Genomic DNA, 17,211 nt, shown 5'->3' on the forward strand with positions numbered 1-17,211 from the left:
TGATCTGACGCCAGGCATATATTAAAAAATTAGGTCAACCCAGCTGCATCGCTCAGGGTGTGAAAATCCACACCCTGAGTGACACAGTTAAGCCTTAAGCCTGGATCAAGCATGGCTGATCACATATCTGTACTATGAATCAAACTAATTTCAATGGGCTAGATAGGAATGGTGCCATATGGATTTATATTTGCTGAAAGGACTGTAAATGCATGGCAATGATAAATAGCAACATATCCAATTGGGGAGGGTATCTAATGGGGGTAGTGCAGAGATTTTGAGTCAGGGCCAAGGCCCTTTAACATCTTTGTTAATGGCCTTGCAGGGAGATGAATGGAATGTTAATGACAGGTTTCAGAGTAACAGCCATGTTAGTCTGGATTCGCAAAAAGAAAAGGAGGACTTGTGGCACCTTAGAGACTAACACATTTATTTGAGCATGAGCTTTTGTGAGCTATAGCTCACTTCATCCGAATGATGAAAGCTCATGCTCAAATAAATGTGTTAGTCCCAAAGGTGCCACAAGTCCTCCTTTTCTTTTTGGAATGTTAATGACACTTTCAGTTGACACTAAATACTGGTTGATTGTAGTGTTGTTGCTGTGGTGTTGGTTCCAGGATATTAGAGAGACAAGGAGGGTGAGGTAATCTCTTTTACTGGATAAACTTCTGTTGGTGAAAGAGATAAGCTTTTGAGTTTTCACAGCTCTTCCTCAGGTCTCTCTGTACCTCTTCCAGACCGTTGCTAGGGCGGGGAGGTGGTGGTGTTTTTTCACACCTCTGAGCGACATAAATTTTGCCAACTTAAGTGATAGAGTAGACATGGCCTATGCTTGAAAGCGTGTCTCTCTCACCGGCAGAAGTTTGTCCAGTAAAAGAGATTACCTCACCCACCTTGTCTCACTAAATATTGGCTAATTTAAAGACCTCAACTCAAATTATTTAAAGATTTCTTTAAGACCATAGTGTTTACAGTGTATTTGGCCTGAAGTCACTGTAAATTCTTTACTGCTATGAATGGATACTGAGCTAAACATTAGCATCTGTGTACTAATGCTCTTTAGTCTGCTGGACAGCTTAACACTGAATGCTGTGCAAAAATTGTGTCTTCCTGTGATCTGTGAATTACATGCAAGTATTATATGACACATCCGACCTGAACTGTTTCCATGTGAAATGCATTCCTCTCACAAAATACATCATGGGTGTTGACCAGCTGAAGATGACAGGCTTCCTAAATCAAAGAATGTGAGTCACTGTTTTCAACTGGTTGTAAAAGACAGAGGGTCGATTCTGTTTTTGCTTATACAGCTATAAAACAGGTTTCAGAGTAGCAGCCGTGTTAGTCTGTATCTGCAAAAAGAAAAGGAGGACTTGTGGCACGGTCTCTGAGCTATAAAACAGGAGCAGTTGCACTGAAGTCTTTCAGTTTACACCAGTGTAAAGGAGAATCAGGCAGAGAAATTTTGAGTTTGTATCCGATGAAGTGAGCTGTAGCTCACGAAAGCTTATGCTCAAATAAATTGGTTAGTCTCTAAGGTGCCACAAGTACTCCTTTTCTTTTTGAGTTTCCCCAGTTTCTTCTAAATTTCCAGATATCAGAAGAGGGTGGTGACAACTGTCCAGGGGCTTTTGAGTAGGATCAGCTACAAAGAATTTTAAATTATATAAAATTAAAGGAGATATTCTTTCCACATATACTTTGGGACCAGCTGGAAATGCCGACTGTACACAAGTGATTATTGCACAGTATTTGCTCCCTCTCCTGCAATATGATCAGCTAGTACAGACCCTTGTGCCCCAATGCAATCCTGCTGACTTCACTGGGATACAAGGGTCTGTGCAAAACACAGCATACAGACAGCCCACAAACTGAAGAGTTTACAATATAGACAAAACGGGCACAGAATAGACAAGATGTCTTGGGAATCCCAGAGGGGGAATCCCATATTGACTCACTTCTTTTGGCCATCCTGGAAGAATTGAGTCTTTACTTAATAGTCTCCAGGGGAGGTATCCCAAAGTATATGCGAAAATGTTTGCTTCCTCAAATAGCTTGAAGTGATAACAGGTGGCTCTGATCAATAACAATTGCAGATGTTGATAGCGAGTGTCTTTATTTTTAACTGTTTCCATTGGAATTAAAAAAAAAAAATCTTCATGGAAACATGGAGATTATGGGGCAGATCACTAGCTGGTGTAAATTGTCATTGCTTCGCTGCAAACCGTTTATGCCATCTGAGGATCTGTCTGCATGGATCATGGATATTGTCTTAGGTTTTATAAAAGTTTGTGTTTACATAACCTTAACTATGGAACAGGGTTTTTTTGACACTTGTCCCTTGTAATAAAGATCTGTTTTCAACAGTGGTAATTTCCAGCATCCTTATTGTCACAAAGCCTCAATAGATTATTCACAGATCATTATTTTGTCTTAAAAAAACCCCATTCTATTCATTACATTCAGCAGCATGCACAAGTAAAGTTCCTTTGAAAATTATCCAGAGCTCTGGCTATAAAGTGACTTTAGAGTGATATAGAAGAAATTAATAAAATGGGCTGGCACAGATATTTTAAGTGTTTTTAATTCCCTAATATGTGCCTGCTCACTCTCAGACCCTGCTGGCATATACTTCATTCATGTCACATGTACTTTGGTTACTGATCAAAGCAGGCTCTAGGTCTAGCTGACTGGAGGCATGGATCAATCTGCCAAAAGCCCTGTGCCAAAAATCTCGTTTGATTTATGCCACTTTAACTTCACTGATTTTCAGAACATGCCCTTTAGTGAATTCAAGTCAGCCTGCAACACACAATTATTGAATAAATCACATAGCCATACCTGCAGAGAACTATTGACTAGAACCCTGGCCATGTTGCACTCAACACCCAGTTCTAACACTTGAATTAAAAGAGAACTGTAGTTGCTAATAATTAAATGGCAAATAAATAAATCATTAACATAGTTAAGGATGCCCGGGAATAGCTTTTGCCCTTCCAGAACATGGAGTTCAGCAGAAACCAAGGAATACAGAGTTAAGGCAAATGCCCAAGGTGGGTTTCAGACTTCAAAGTTGTAGGCCCAGTGAGGCATTAAGTGGCCCATTCATCTCAATGAGAAGTTCTCAGAGGAAAGAGAATACTCCATGTTGATGAATATAGCTTGAAACAATTGCTCTGAGATGGGTGAACTGCACCATTCATGTCAGTGGGTGCTCCCTTCCTGCCAGCAGTGCAGGAGAGTTTCTGATGTGTGTTAAGCATATTGGTTCTTAGCCCCTCACCCCAGTGTTTTTGGTCATTTGCTCTGAGCATGCCTGTTCTAAGCTCCACTTCCAGAGGGACAGGGCTTCTCCAGATCCTAGTTCACATGGGGGTTAGGGAGAAAGGCTTGGATACCGGAGAAAGGCAAGCCCTCACCCCAGAACTTGGCTTACATGAGGGGGAGTGAGAGGGGGGTCAGACTGTCAGATGGGCAGGGAACCCCAGATCCCAGCTCGCATAGGGTGGTAGAAAGAGGGGTGCCCATGTCCCTATTGTCCCCTAGTTCCCTGCTATTCAATCCATGTCCCCTTCCCAGTTCCCTTCACCTGAGACCCCCACCTCTCCCCTCCTCTACTACCCATCACCATTTGTCCCCTTCTCTTTGATGCAGCCCCAGACCCCTCTCACCCTTATTCCCCCTCACTCCCCCCTAAAAGGCCCTCCCTTTCCAGTAAAAGCATTTGCATATCTAATTAATTTTTTTTATTACATTCCCCCAAAATAACCTCCTTCTTATACCAATAAAATAAAAACCAGCAGGATCTTATTAAAGGGGAAAAGGCAAAATGCCACATTTATTGTGAATACAGAAAGAATCGTAGTAAGCAGTTAGTTATAGCTATAACATTCCATTCAATTTCATATTTATTCACATTCTCACACACACACACACACACACACGGGTTCTGCAAGGTTGTTATCATAGTTACCAACCTTAGAGTTGCTCATGCCAAGCCACTGGCCAGGTGGCCTGGACATGAGGAGGGAGCAGGGCCTTGTCAGATGCTCATCTGACACTCCTGGAAGTTGGTTTGCAGAATCAGACCCCAAAGTTCTCACTTTCTAGAGTCCATTTTTATAGGAATTTCTTCCTATGCCAGTCTATGGGAATTGCTTCATCATGCAGTTGCTGAATCAATCAGCAGATGACACATTCCTGACGGCTCCGTGCTGCCAGATGTTATCTTGTTCTTAGGTTCTCCCATTCTTGAGGCTGTTGGGTGGATTCCAGTCTGCCCTCCGGGGGTCCTCTGGTTATTTCCACTTGACGCCTTCTTCAGCCGATGGACACTGGATTCTTAGGCTGGCACCTCCCTGATAATTCAGTTATTATCCACACCAAGCATCCATCCACATACATCCTCTATCTCTATTTTAATCACAATTGTTAACAAAGTGAATACAACAAAAGGGCGGGGAGTCTCTGGGTGCTGTTTCTGTTGTTACAGAGTATTGCTTTGAGTCTCTCTCTGTGTGAGTAGTTGTTGTTACAAAGAATTGCTTTGAGAACAGACTCTGTCTTAGAATGTACTAACAGAATTAGCAGCTTGCAAGTTTCATACATAGAGGGAGAGAAACAGTACCAAAAACCAAAAAAACCTCTTAATTAGTAATACCCTGGAATTTAAACTATGGGGAATCAAACTCATTTGTGATTTTAATACAGAACTTCTTTAATATGATCTAGCATCCTCACATGCCCTTCCTCCCCCAACAGAGACAGATTTTACTGATATACCTCCCAACCCTTTTCAGATTTCTGCCCAAGGAGGATCAGGTTCAGAGACCTACTGTTTATCCCTTTGAGCTCTCCAGCTGGTGTGAAACTTCCAAGACTAACAATCCTATTAATTTCTCTCTCTCCATACTCAACTCAGGATAATCAATTTGGCATGAAAATCAGGCATGTGGGTCACCCTTATGACAAGCCAAACTGAAGAAGCAAAATATTTTTGAAGTAACCTTTTAATTTTGATTTCCCCAAAGAGCTGGTGGGTTCCATGTCTGTACTCATTTGGGGTAACTTTTGAGTGTTGGACACCCTGGTGCAATGAACTGAGCCCTGGTTTGATGTCTGTGTGACCAAAAATGAGTTGCCGGAATCTTTCAATTTATAAGAAAAGTTGTTTTGTTTCTCCTTAGAGTTATATCTTGGGAACCCCTTGTTCAAATGGCCCCAAATTTGGATCAATGTCAGAACCAGAGGGCACTGTTAAGTATACCAAATGTCAAGGCTAACCATGAGTAACCATGTAGATTTTAGAGCAGTTAGAGTCAAGCTTTAAATACAAACCTGATCTTAAGTACAGTAAGGTTGTTACCCTGCTATAAAAGATCCCTTATCCAATGAGTGTGGCAGCAACCAGACACAACTTCATATTTTCATGCCTATGAAGGTCCTGATCCTGCCCTAGAATTCTTCTGTAGGTCCCTGTACCCATGCAGAGTCCCACTGAAGCCAATGTGAGTCTGCCCTAGAACAGGGGTTCACAACCTTTTTATTTCTGAGGCCCCCCCAATATGCTATAAAAACTCCACAGACCACCTGTGCCACAATAATTGGCTTTCTGCATATAAAAGCCAGGGCCGGTGTTAGCAGGTAGCAAGCAAGGCAATTGCCTGGAGCCCCAGGGTCCTACATTGCTACATTGCTCAGGCTTTGGCTTCAGCCCTGGGTGGCAGGGTTCAGGGCACGAGCTTCAGACCCAAATGCTATGGCTTCGGATTTCTGCCCTGGGCCCCAGTGCGTCTAACGCTGGTCTTTTTGGCGGACCCCCTGAAACCTGCTCAAGGTTCCCCGAGTGGGCCCCGTACTCCAGGTTGAGAAACACTGCCCTAGAAGATTTAAATGCAGTTGAGGCCAAAGCCAGCACGTTAGAGGCCCCCATTAATGTCCACTTCTTGGTGGCGGGAATTTGGCTTAGAATGTCAGTGGGATCGTTTCACTGCTGTAAATCTGGAGAAGTTGGCCTGTAGGGCTTTAAAGGTAATTCAGCAACCAATACAAATGTTGGGCCTCACGCGCAAAGGACCAATGTTTATATCCCAAACTAACGAGACCTTGAAAAGCATTTCCATGAATAGCGTAAAATAATTCCAATATGAAAAAGTTGCCAAAGTAATTTTAAACAAATTACAAACTAAAAATAGGAAACCACAAAGAACTCTGTTTATGAATGGCTTATTCTCCAAGTAAGCTCTGATTTAGTTTAGCTGAATGGAGGGGGAAAACCCTATTATAAATATAGATTTTACTTGTACATTATAGAAAATGGACACTTTCATTACAGTGGAGCCTAAAAATGAAGCAGGTGGAAAGCCCAGTGGTTTGTACAGAACAAAATAAGCCATCTGAAAACATTGAAAAGTAAATAAGAAATGCCAATTCATCATGGCAAATGCATCAAAGGTCCTAGTGCAGGTTTATTGTTCTGATTAGACATAAGAGGTTCTGAGCGCCGCATAAACCCATAGAGTTCATGCCCCACTGGTACTCTGTACCCATCATCATGAAGGGGGTATTCTGTGACAAGTGGCACGGTCAGTATATTTTAAACTGGATGCTCCCTGCCCTGTTCACTCAATATCTTTCCACATTATTCCTGCCAGGGGAATGAGATATGCCCGCAGAGGGCTCTGCGTGGTGCTGAGGCTGGATCAGAACATGAGTTCATATGATGCTCCTTGCCAATACAAAACGGGCCTCAAAATCAAAATGTCTACCTGAGCCTCTCTATTAGCCAGGTGATATTGCTATCGCCTGGTCCACCTCTGACCCCTTGTCTGTCTCACTACATCTGTCATATTTAAACTTAAATTGTGCTCTCTTTAAGGCAAGAATCATGTTTGTGCTTGTTTATTAGGGTCTCTAGTATGTCTCTAGAGGCTCAGAATAAATAACACTGTGCAATGTGCATGCCTAGTGGCACCCAGAAATCAACCAGAGCCTGAACTGGGTCCCAGGTGTTTGATACAATTGATATATGTGGTTTGTTAGCCAGTTTGTTCCTTGCATCCATCCAAACAATGCATATAAGGGAGATAGTACGGCGCTGAGTAGCGATTCTGCTTTTTGAGTCACATGTTGAATACAGCCTAGGAAATTTACTTTTTAGAGATGTAAATTGTGAGGATTTTTTTGTTTGTTTGTTTAAAAACATTTTCCCTTTAGAAACTCCCTGAAGTGACCAAGTCACAATATTGGAGAATTTCCCTTTCACTTTATTCTCAAACCAAACAGTCATGTCTGGAGGTTTCTTTATGTCGTTATTACTGTCATTCTATAGCACCACGCCTGTCACCTGTAATCCATATAAAAAAGCATAGTTCCATTTAAGAGTAAGATGCAACAGAGATCACGGGTTGTGTGTAATAGAAAAAAAATCAAAGCCAAAGAGTTTTCCATGAGAAAGTGAAGTTGCCAAGAGACACAGTTGTTAGAGGCTGTAATTCCATGACTAATTTGTAGTTTGTACTAGGATGGGGAGGTGGAATCTCTAGTCGATCCTAAATTAGACTTCCTTTTAATCCTAATCTGTCTGTCAGAGATGTGCCCCAGTAATTCTGCAAAATAATATGTTGAAGCAGTCACACATCTCTTGAGACACAGGATTATTCTAGTATAAATAAAGACTGACATTAAATGGTATCCAAAAAACATCACATTTAAAATGCAATGAGAGATGAATAAGTAAAATATCTAACAGACTGCACTTTCTCACTAGATAAACCATGCTGGTGGTTCTCATAGTAAGTGTGTGGAAGCATAAACAGATGCTATGAATGTCTGAGGAGGAAATTCGAGGACAGACATTTAGCTATCAACAGTTTGCACAGACAAGACATGCATTTATTGGCAGCTGTACTGCCTACATATAACATAATTTTATTTTATCTTTGCAAAAATTAGAAACATGCTGGATCAGTTACAGGAAAAACACCCACTGCTTTGAATAACTATGGCTCACTCAGACCTGTAGTGTTCGGCCCTAAATCTGTACAATCCAACCACAACTGGTACCTGGACATGTCATTAGTTTCCCCAGAAAGGAATTCTAATCTTAGTGAGATTTTGGCATTAATACAAAAATAGTAGGGGAAAAGTGATGGAGATTTAGTAAGCATAATGTTATTTCATGCAAGACTGGAAAGACATAATTTGAGCAGCACTGGGGAAAGCTGATGTAGAATATCACACCTCTGAAGGAAGCTGTTAGCATGACTGGTATGATGCTTCTCTGTTTTTGCCAAAAAAAAACAACCCAAAACAACCCACCACCTTTCATTTTTTCAGCACTCTTCAGAATTTGGTTCTCAAGCTCGTGATGGAGCCTGTGAATAGAGGCTGGGATTTTCAAAGGAGCCCAAGGGATTTTAGGTGCCCAGCTCCCTTTGGGTGAAGGGCTACATTGCAAACTTGCTTTTTTACATACAATAATGTAAAGAGAACGTTATCAAGTGGTCATGGAAGTCAATGGGAATCTCTTAATTTACTTGAAAGAGCTTTGAATCAGACCCATATCTAGAACCATCCAGTGTGGCTGCAGAACTCAGTCTTCAGGGGAGAAAATAGGGCACCCCAAAATTGAGGCTACTTCTGAAAACATGCCCAAACTAGTAAATATCTTCATCCCAGACAAAGCACAATGGCCCTCTCAATAGAAAACTCTTCACTCACAGCTGCTTTGGTAACAGAAAGTTCACTACATTCCCTTCCCTTCCAAAGAACCAGTCCTCTTTCTTTAACTGTTACGTGTTCTCACACAAGGCATCCTTTTTAGTAGCACTTTTTTTCTTTCCTTGTGTAGATTAATCCTGGGAGTAAAGCAGCCATGGCTAACCTGTGCCCCGGAGATATTATTCTGGCAATTAATGGCGAGAGCACAGAAAACATGACTCATCTAGAAGCACAAAACAAGATCAAAGCAAGTATGGACCAGCTGATGCTATCTGTGAACAGGTGGGTGTCTGCACTTTTCCTTCAAACACTTTTACACCTCTTTGGTATTGACCCACTACATAGTTACTGTGTCCATAGCTGTAACTAAATGTCCCCTTCCTTGAGATGCTCTTCTGCAACCACGTGGCAGCCTTGAGCAGCATCATGTTTTCCTCTGAATCTCTGAGCTGTAGCCTCTTTCCTAGCTAGGGAGGACTGGAAGGCAGTTCGTGTTGGAGCAGATCTGATACGACATCTTAAAATAAAAATAAATAATCCCATCTGAGTGACCCTAAGGGCTTGTCTACATGGGGATGTGAAGTGAAAGTGAATCTACTGAAAGTGTGAAGTCAAGGTGCATAAATTGAAGGGCATTTCATTCAGGAGTAAAGCAGCCGTAGTACGAAGTTTGCTGTAATTGAATCCTCGTCCAAGGATTCCAGGGAGGATTAAGGGTTTGTCAAAGCACATTAACTGTTAGTGTGCATCAATCGGTCTACACGGACAGATAGTCTGAGGCAGGCTAGTGCCGGGTGAGTTCACACCCCAGTTTGTGGTGAACTAATTGGTCACATAGACAAACCCTTAATCCATCCTGGAATCCTTGGACGAGGATTAAATTACAGCAAATTATGGCCACTTTACTCCTGAATGAAACACCCTTTAATTTATGCATATTGACTTCACATGTTTTAGCTGATTCGCTTTAACTATCCTGAGGCCATGTCTACACTACAAAAGTACTCTGATTTGACAGAAGTCGATTTTTGGGAACAGATTGCATAAAGTTGAGTGCATGTGTCCACACTAAGCACATTAATTCGGCAGTGTGCATCCACAGTACCGTGGCAAGTGTCGACATTCTGAGCAGTGCACTGTGGGTAGCTAGCCCACAGTTCCCACAGTCTCCACTGCCCATTGGAATTTTGGGCTGAGCTCCCAATGCCTGATGGGGCCAAAAGTTTGTTGCAGGTGGTTATGGGTAAATGTCGTCAGTCAACCCTCCCTCCCTCCGTGAAAGCAACAACAGACAATCATTTCGCGCCCTTTTCCCTGGATTGCCTGAGCAGACGCCATAGCATGGCAAGCATGGAACCTGTTCAGCTCACCGCAGCAGTTATGACCATTGTAAACACCTTGCGCATTATCGTGCAGTTTATGCAGAACCAGCACCTGAAAAACCTGGTGAGGAGGCAACGGCAGCGCAGTGATGAGGACATGAACACAGATTTCTCTAAAACCGTGATCCCCAGCAATTTGGAGATCATGGTGTTACTGGGGCAGGCTCATACCGTGGAACATCGATTCTGGGCACGGGAAACAAGCACAGGGTGGTGGGACTGCATAGTGTTGCAGGTTTGGGATGATTCCCAGTGTTTGAAACTTTTGCATGCGTAAGGGCACTTTCATGGAATTTTGTTACTTGCTTTCCCCTGCCCTGAAGCACAAGAATACCAAGATGAGAGCAGCCCTCACAGTTCACAAGCGAGTGGCGATAGCCCTGTGGAAGCTTGCAACGCCAGACAGCTACCGATCAGTCGGGAATCAATTTGGAGTGGGCAAATCTGCTGTGGGGGTTGCTGTGATGCAAGTAGCCAACGCAATCATTGAGCTGCTGCTATCAAAGGTAGTGACTCTGGGAAATGTGCAGGTCATAGTGGATGGCTTTGCTGCAATGGGATTCCCTAACTGTGGTGGGGCCATAGACGGAACTCATATCCCTATCTTGGGACCAGACCACCAGGGCAGCTAGTACATAAACCGCAAAGGGTACTTTTCAATGGTGCTGCAAGCACTGGTGGATCACAAGGGACGTTTCACCAACATCAACGTGGGATGGCCGGGAAAGGTTCGTGACTCTTCAGGAACTCTGGTCTGTTAAAACGGCTGCAGGAAGGGATTTACTTCCCAGACCAGAAAATAACTGTTGGGGATGTTGAAATGCCTATAAAAAGAAAAGGAAAATACAGTGGGGAGATTTATATACACAGAGAACATGAAACAATGGGTGTTACCATACACACTGTAACAAGAGTGATCAGGTAAGGTGAGCTATTACCAGCAGGAGAGCGGAGGGGAAAAAACCTTTTGTAGTGATACTCAAGGTGGGCCATTTCCAGCAGTTGACAAGAATGTGTGTGGAACAGTGTGTGTGGGGGGGGGAATAAACAAATATATGATATATGCCATCATGTACCAGCAGTGCCCCTCTGCCATGTACATTGGCCAAACCAGACAGTCTCTACGTAAAAGAATAAATGGACACAAATCAGACGTCAAGAATTATAACATTCAAAAACGAGTCGGAGAACCCTTCAATCTCTTTGCTCACTTGATTACAGACCTAAAAGTGGCAATTCTTCAACAAAAAAACTTCAAAAACAGACTCCAGTGTGAGACTGCTGAATTGGAGTTAATTGTATTCCATTTGCAAATGAACTTAGGCTTGAATAAAGACTGGGAGTGGATGTATCATTACACAAAGTAAAACTATTTCCCCATGTTTATTCCCCCCTCCATCCCCCACTGTTCTTCAGTTATTCTTGTCAACTGCTGGAAATGGCCCACCTTGATTATCACTACAAAAGGTTCCCACCCCCCACCCCCGCTCTTCTGCTGGTAATAGCTCACATTACCCGATCAGTTTTGTTACAGTAAAATGAAAAGGAGTACTCTGTGAGAGTGATGGGTCGTCCTTCAGGATAGGTTGTAGATCCTTGATGATGCGTTGGAGAGGTTTTAGTTGGGGGCTGAAGGTGACGGCTAGTGGTGTTCTGTTATTTTCTTTGTTGGACCTGTCCTGCAGTAGGTGACTTCTGGGTACTCTTCTGGCTCTGTCAATCTGTTTCTTCACTTCAGCAGGTGCGTATTGTAGTTGTAAGAATGCTTGACAGAGATCTTGTAGGCGTTTGTCTCTGTATGAGGGGTTGGAGCAAATGCGGTTGTATCATAGAGCTTGGCTGTAGACAATGGATTGTGTGGTATGGTCTGGATGAAAGCTGGAGGCATGTAGGTAGGAATAGCTGTCAGTAGATTTCTGGTATAGGGTGGTGGTTATGCAACGGGCTTTGTTGCAAGGATAGGTTCCTGGGTTAGTGGTTCTGTTGTGTGGTATGTAGTTGCTGGTGAGTATTTGCTTCAGGTTGGGGGGCTGTCTGTAGGCAACAAAGCCCTTTGCCAACTGTGCCCACATATCTATTCAGGGGACACCATCACAGGGCCTAATAACATCAGCCACACTATCAGAGGCTCGTTTACCTGCACATCTACCAATGTGATATATGCCATCATGTGCAAGCAATGCCCCTCTGCCATGTACATTGGTCAAACCAGACAGTCTCTACGTAAAAGAATAAATGGACACAAATCAGACATCAAGAATTATAACATTCATAAACCAGTCGGAGAACACTTCAGTGTCTCTGGTCACGCGATTACAGACATGAAAGTTGCGCTATTACGACAGAAAAACTTCAAAACCAGCTACAGCTCACTTCATCAGATGCATAAAGTGGAAAATGCAGTGAGACTGCTGAATTGGAATTCATTTGCAAATTGGATACAATTAACTTAGGCTTGAATAGAGACTGGGAGTGGCTAAGTCATTATGCAAGGTAACCAATTTCCCCTTGTTTTTTCCTACCCCCCCACTGTTCCTCAGACGTTCTTGTTAAACCCTGGATTTGTGCTGGAAATGGCCCACCTTGATTATCATACACATTGTAAGGAGAGTGATCACTTTAGATAAGCTATTACCAGCCGGAGAGTGGGGTGGGGGGGAGAGAAAACCTTTTGAAGTGATAAACACCCATTTTTTCATGGTCTGTGTGTATAAAACATCCTCACTGCATTTTCCACTTTATGCATCTGATGAAGTGAGCTGTAGCTCATGAAAACTTATGCTCAAATAAATTGATTAGTCTCTAAGATGCCACAAGTACTCCTTTTTCTTTTTGCGAATACAGACTAACATGGCTGCTACTCTGAAACCTATCTTGTTACAGTGTGTATGGTAACACCCATTGTTTCATGTTCTCTGTGTATATAAATCTCCCCACTGTATTTTCCACTGCATGCATCCGATGAAGTGAGCTGTAGCTCACAAAAGCTTATGTTCAAATAAATTTGTTAGTCTCTAAGGTGCCACAAGTACTCCTTTTCTTTTTGCCGATACAGACTAACACGACTGCTACTCTGAAAACTGTCTAAATGCCTATAGTTATCCTTGGGGACCCAGCCTACCCCTTAATGTCCTGGTTTATGAAGCCGTACACAGGCACCCTGGACAGTAGTAAGAAGCTGTTCAACTATAGGCTGAGCAAGTGCAGAATGGTGGTAGAGTGTGCATTTGGATGTTTCAAGGGTCGCTGGCGCAGTTTACTGACTCACTCAGACGTCAGCGAAACCAGTATTCCTATTGTTATTGCTGCTTGCTGTGTGCTCCACAATCTCTGTGAGAGTAAGGGGGAGACGTTTATGGCAGGGTGGGAGGTTGAGGCAAATCGCCTGACCGCTGAATACGCGCAGCCAGACCCCAGGGCAGTTAGAAGAATACAGCAGGAAGCGCTGCACATCAGAGAAGCTTTGAAAACCAGTTTCATGACTGGCCAGGGTACTGTGTGACACTTCTGTTTGTTTCCCCTTGATGAAAACCCGCCCCCTTGGTTGCCTATAAATTCCCTGTAAGCCACCTGCTCTCCCCCCTTTGATCACAGCTTGCTTGCAAAGGAAATAAAGTCACTATTGTTTAAAAAACATGTATTCTTTATTAATTGATTATAAAAATAGGGAGATAACTCACAAGGTAGCCCGGGTGGGGTGTGGGAGGAGGGTAGAAGAGAAGGAAAAGGCCACTTTAAAACTTGTTGAATGCCAGCGTTATGTTGCTTGGGCTGTCCACTAGGGTGGAGTGGTTGCACCCGGAGCCTCCCACCCTGCGTTCTTGGGCGTCTGGAGGCTATGGAACTTGGGGAGAAGGGAGGGTGGTTAAACAGGGGCTGCAGGGGCAGTCTGTGATCCTGCTGCCGTTCATGAACCTCCATCAGACGCTGGAGCATGTCCATTTGATCCCACAGTAGCCTCAGCGTTGCCTCATGCCTCCTATGATCTTCCTGCCGCCACCTCTCCTCATGTTCGTCGGCCACTTTCCTGTGCTCTGCTGTTGTGTCCCTCCACACATTCTGCTGAGCTCTGTCAGTGCCGGACGACTGCATGAGCTCAGAGAACATTTCATCATGTGTGTGTTTTTTTTTCTCCGCCTTATCTGAGATAGCCTTTGGGACGGAGGAGGGAGACTTGAAACATTTGCAACTGCTGGAGGAAAAAAAGGGAGTGAAGTATTTAAAAAGATACATTTTACAGAACAATGGCTGTACTCTTTCATGGTGAACAATGCTATTCACATTACATAGCACATGTGATTTTGGTACAAGGTTGCATTTTGCATCTTGTATTGAGTGCCTGCGGCTTTGGTGTTAGAGATCACACACGCAGTGCCGGGCAACATAATTCGGCTTGCAGGCAGCCATGGTAAGCCATAGTTTTTCGGCTTCTGCAACCTTCATAACAGCAGCGCCCTCCTCTCCCATACCAAGCAAAACACGTTGAGGTGGCCATTTAGTGCTGCGGTTTTCCTGTTAATGTGCAGCAGCAGAAACCAAACTAACCGGCCTCCCATCCAATTCTCTGGGATGATTGCTTTACCCCTCACCCCACCGCGTGGCCAACTGTGGGGAGGATTTCTTTTCAGCCACAGGCAAACAGCCCAGTAAGAACAGACACCTCTGAATGTTCCCTTAATTAAATTCCCCTATTTCAACCAGGTTACCATGAATGATGTCACTCTCCTGAGGATAACACAGAGAGATAAAGAACGGATGTTGCTTGAATGCCAGCAAACACTGGGACCATACGCTGCCAGGCTTTGTCATGCAGTGATACCAGATTATTTGCTACTAGCATAGCGTGGTAAAGTGTCCTATCACGGAGGACAGAATAAGGCTGCTCTCCCCAGACTACTCTGCAAAGGCTTTTAGAGTACCTCCAGGAGAGTTTCATGGAGATGTCCCTGGAGGAGTTCCGCTCCATCCCCAGACTTGTTAACAAACTTTTCCAGTCGCTGTATTGGCCATGAATGCATCCCAAATCCTCAGGGCTACTTAATCATTAAAAAATGCTTTTCTAATATGTATTATGTTTAAAAAGGTACACTCACCACAGGTCCCTTCTCCGGCTTCGTTGGGTTGGGAGGGTATTTGTCAGGGTGATAAAAAGATCCTGGCTGTCAGGGAGAACTCTGTGCTATGTGCTCTCCTCAAGCTCATCCTCCTCCTCCTCATCTTTCCCAGCCACAAAATCCTCGGGCATGGCGGAGGGTACCCCATCATTGGAGTCCACGGACGGGGTGGGGTAGTGGTGGCAGCCCCCCCATGAATTGCATGCAGCTTAACGTAGAAGCGGGATGTCTGGGGCTCTGTCCCAGAGCATCCGTTTGATTCTTTGGTTTTCTGGTGTGCTTGTCTGAGCTCCTTAAGTTTCACGTGGCACTGTGTTGCGTCCCTGCTGTAGCTTCTGTCCCTCATGGCCTCAGAGATTTTTTGAAATGTTTTGGCATTTCGTCTTTTGGAACGTAGTTCTGATAGCACTGATTCCTCTCCCCATACAGTGATCAGATCCACTACCTCCCGTTCGGTCCATGCTGGAGCTCTTTTTCGATTCTGGGACTGCAGGGCCACTTGTGCTGATGAGCTCTGCATGGTCACCTGTGCTGACGAGCTCACCTGGCCAAACAGGAAATGAGATTCAGAAGTTCCCCAGGGCTTTTTCTGTACACCTGGCCAGTGCATCCGAGTTCAGAGTGCTGTCCAGAGTGGTCACAATGGTGCACTGTGGGATAGCTCCCGGAGGCCAATACCTTCGAATTACATCCACACTAACCCTAATTTGAAATGGCGATGTCGATTTCAGCGCTAATCTCTTCCTTGGGGAGGAGTACAGAAATCGGTTTTAAGAGCCCTTTATGTCGAGAAAAATGGCTTCGTTGTGTGGACAGGTGCAGGGTTAATTCAATTTAATGCTGCTAAATCCGACAAACTCATAGTGTAGACCAGGTGGTCTAAGGACTGGTCTACACTAGAAAATTAGATCGACCCAGCTTCATTGCTGGGTAAGAAATCCACAACCCTGAGTGATGTAGTTAAGTTGACTTCACCCCGGGAGTATATAGTGCTAGGTCAGAGGAAGAATTCTTCTGTTGACTGCTTCTCAAGGAGGTTGATTTCCTACATCAGTGGGAGAGCGCCCACTGTCTGTGTAGGTAGTGTCTACACTGCAGTGCTACAGCGGCACAGCTGTTCCACTGTAGCATTTCAAGTCTAGACAAGCCCGAAGCATTCCTTCCCCTCCCACCAAAAGCCTAAGCATGCTGCCTCTTCAACAAATCCTGCATCTGTTTGTCCAGGGAGCAGGACACTGGGACCAGGACTACATTTATACATTTTTATTATTTTTTAACCCTTCTTTCCTATTTGCATAGACTAATTTGTTCCATGATATCATGCAAAGTTGGTACATCTGCAAAAGACTGGTGACTGGTCTCAGAATGAAGAATGACACTGTAGTGTATCAATAGGTTTGTTTCTTAATCTGCTCCAGTGGTTTGTGTATCTGCTCCAGGTAAACAAATGCTTTTAAAATGACATTAGTAGAAAAGGTAGATATGGCAATATATATTTCAGGTCATTTGTATTTGAATTTGCATGAGCACACTGTAGGGCTTTTGGTAGACGCAGATTTACAGGTCTAAACGTCCAGGCCTGCTCCCACTGAAAAACTCCCATTGATTTCAATGGGAGCGCTCTTGGGACCGAAATCTGGGCGTGGAGAAGCACCACATACGTGGCACCTATTACCTTAATCTCTTTTGTCTTCGTGCCGTAGCACACTTTCCAAGCGTCTGCTGAGGGTTTAGACTTTTAGGAATGATTTAAAGCAAAACAAAAGTTCATGTAAATGGATTTTGTTTTTCTTTCCACCGGAATTCATTCCCTGGCCAAATGTTTCTAATTAAATCACAAATTACTGTAATTGTCCAGACAAAATGAGTGAGTTTTATGAGGCACATTAATGACTAATATGATCTGTGATAGATATAAGTACATTTTATAAGATTTTCCACTTCAAGTTAAAAAGGCATTTCCTTATGTAAAGAGCTACCATTCACTGTTTATA

General features: G+C 43.6%; 1 protein-coding gene across 1 annotated transcript in view; it reads left to right on the top strand.

Moving 5' to 3' along the window:
• Positions 1–17,211, top strand: part of PDLIM4 (PDZ and LIM domain 4) — a 105,319-nt gene that overhangs the window by 16,087 nt on the left and 72,021 nt on the right. Inside the window, exon 2 of the mRNA XM_073355643.1 lies at positions 8,852–9,003. Within this exon, the coding sequence (XP_073211744.1) occupies positions 8,852–9,003 (152 nt within the window). The remainder of the gene's footprint in view (positions 1–8,851; positions 9,004–17,211) is intronic.

The sequence above is a fragment of the Lepidochelys kempii genome, chromosome 8 (genome assembly GCF_965140265.1).
Source record: "Lepidochelys kempii isolate rLepKem1 chromosome 8, rLepKem1.hap2, whole genome shotgun sequence".
NCBI classification, from domain to species: domain Eukaryota; kingdom Metazoa; phylum Chordata; order Testudines; family Cheloniidae; genus Lepidochelys; species Lepidochelys kempii.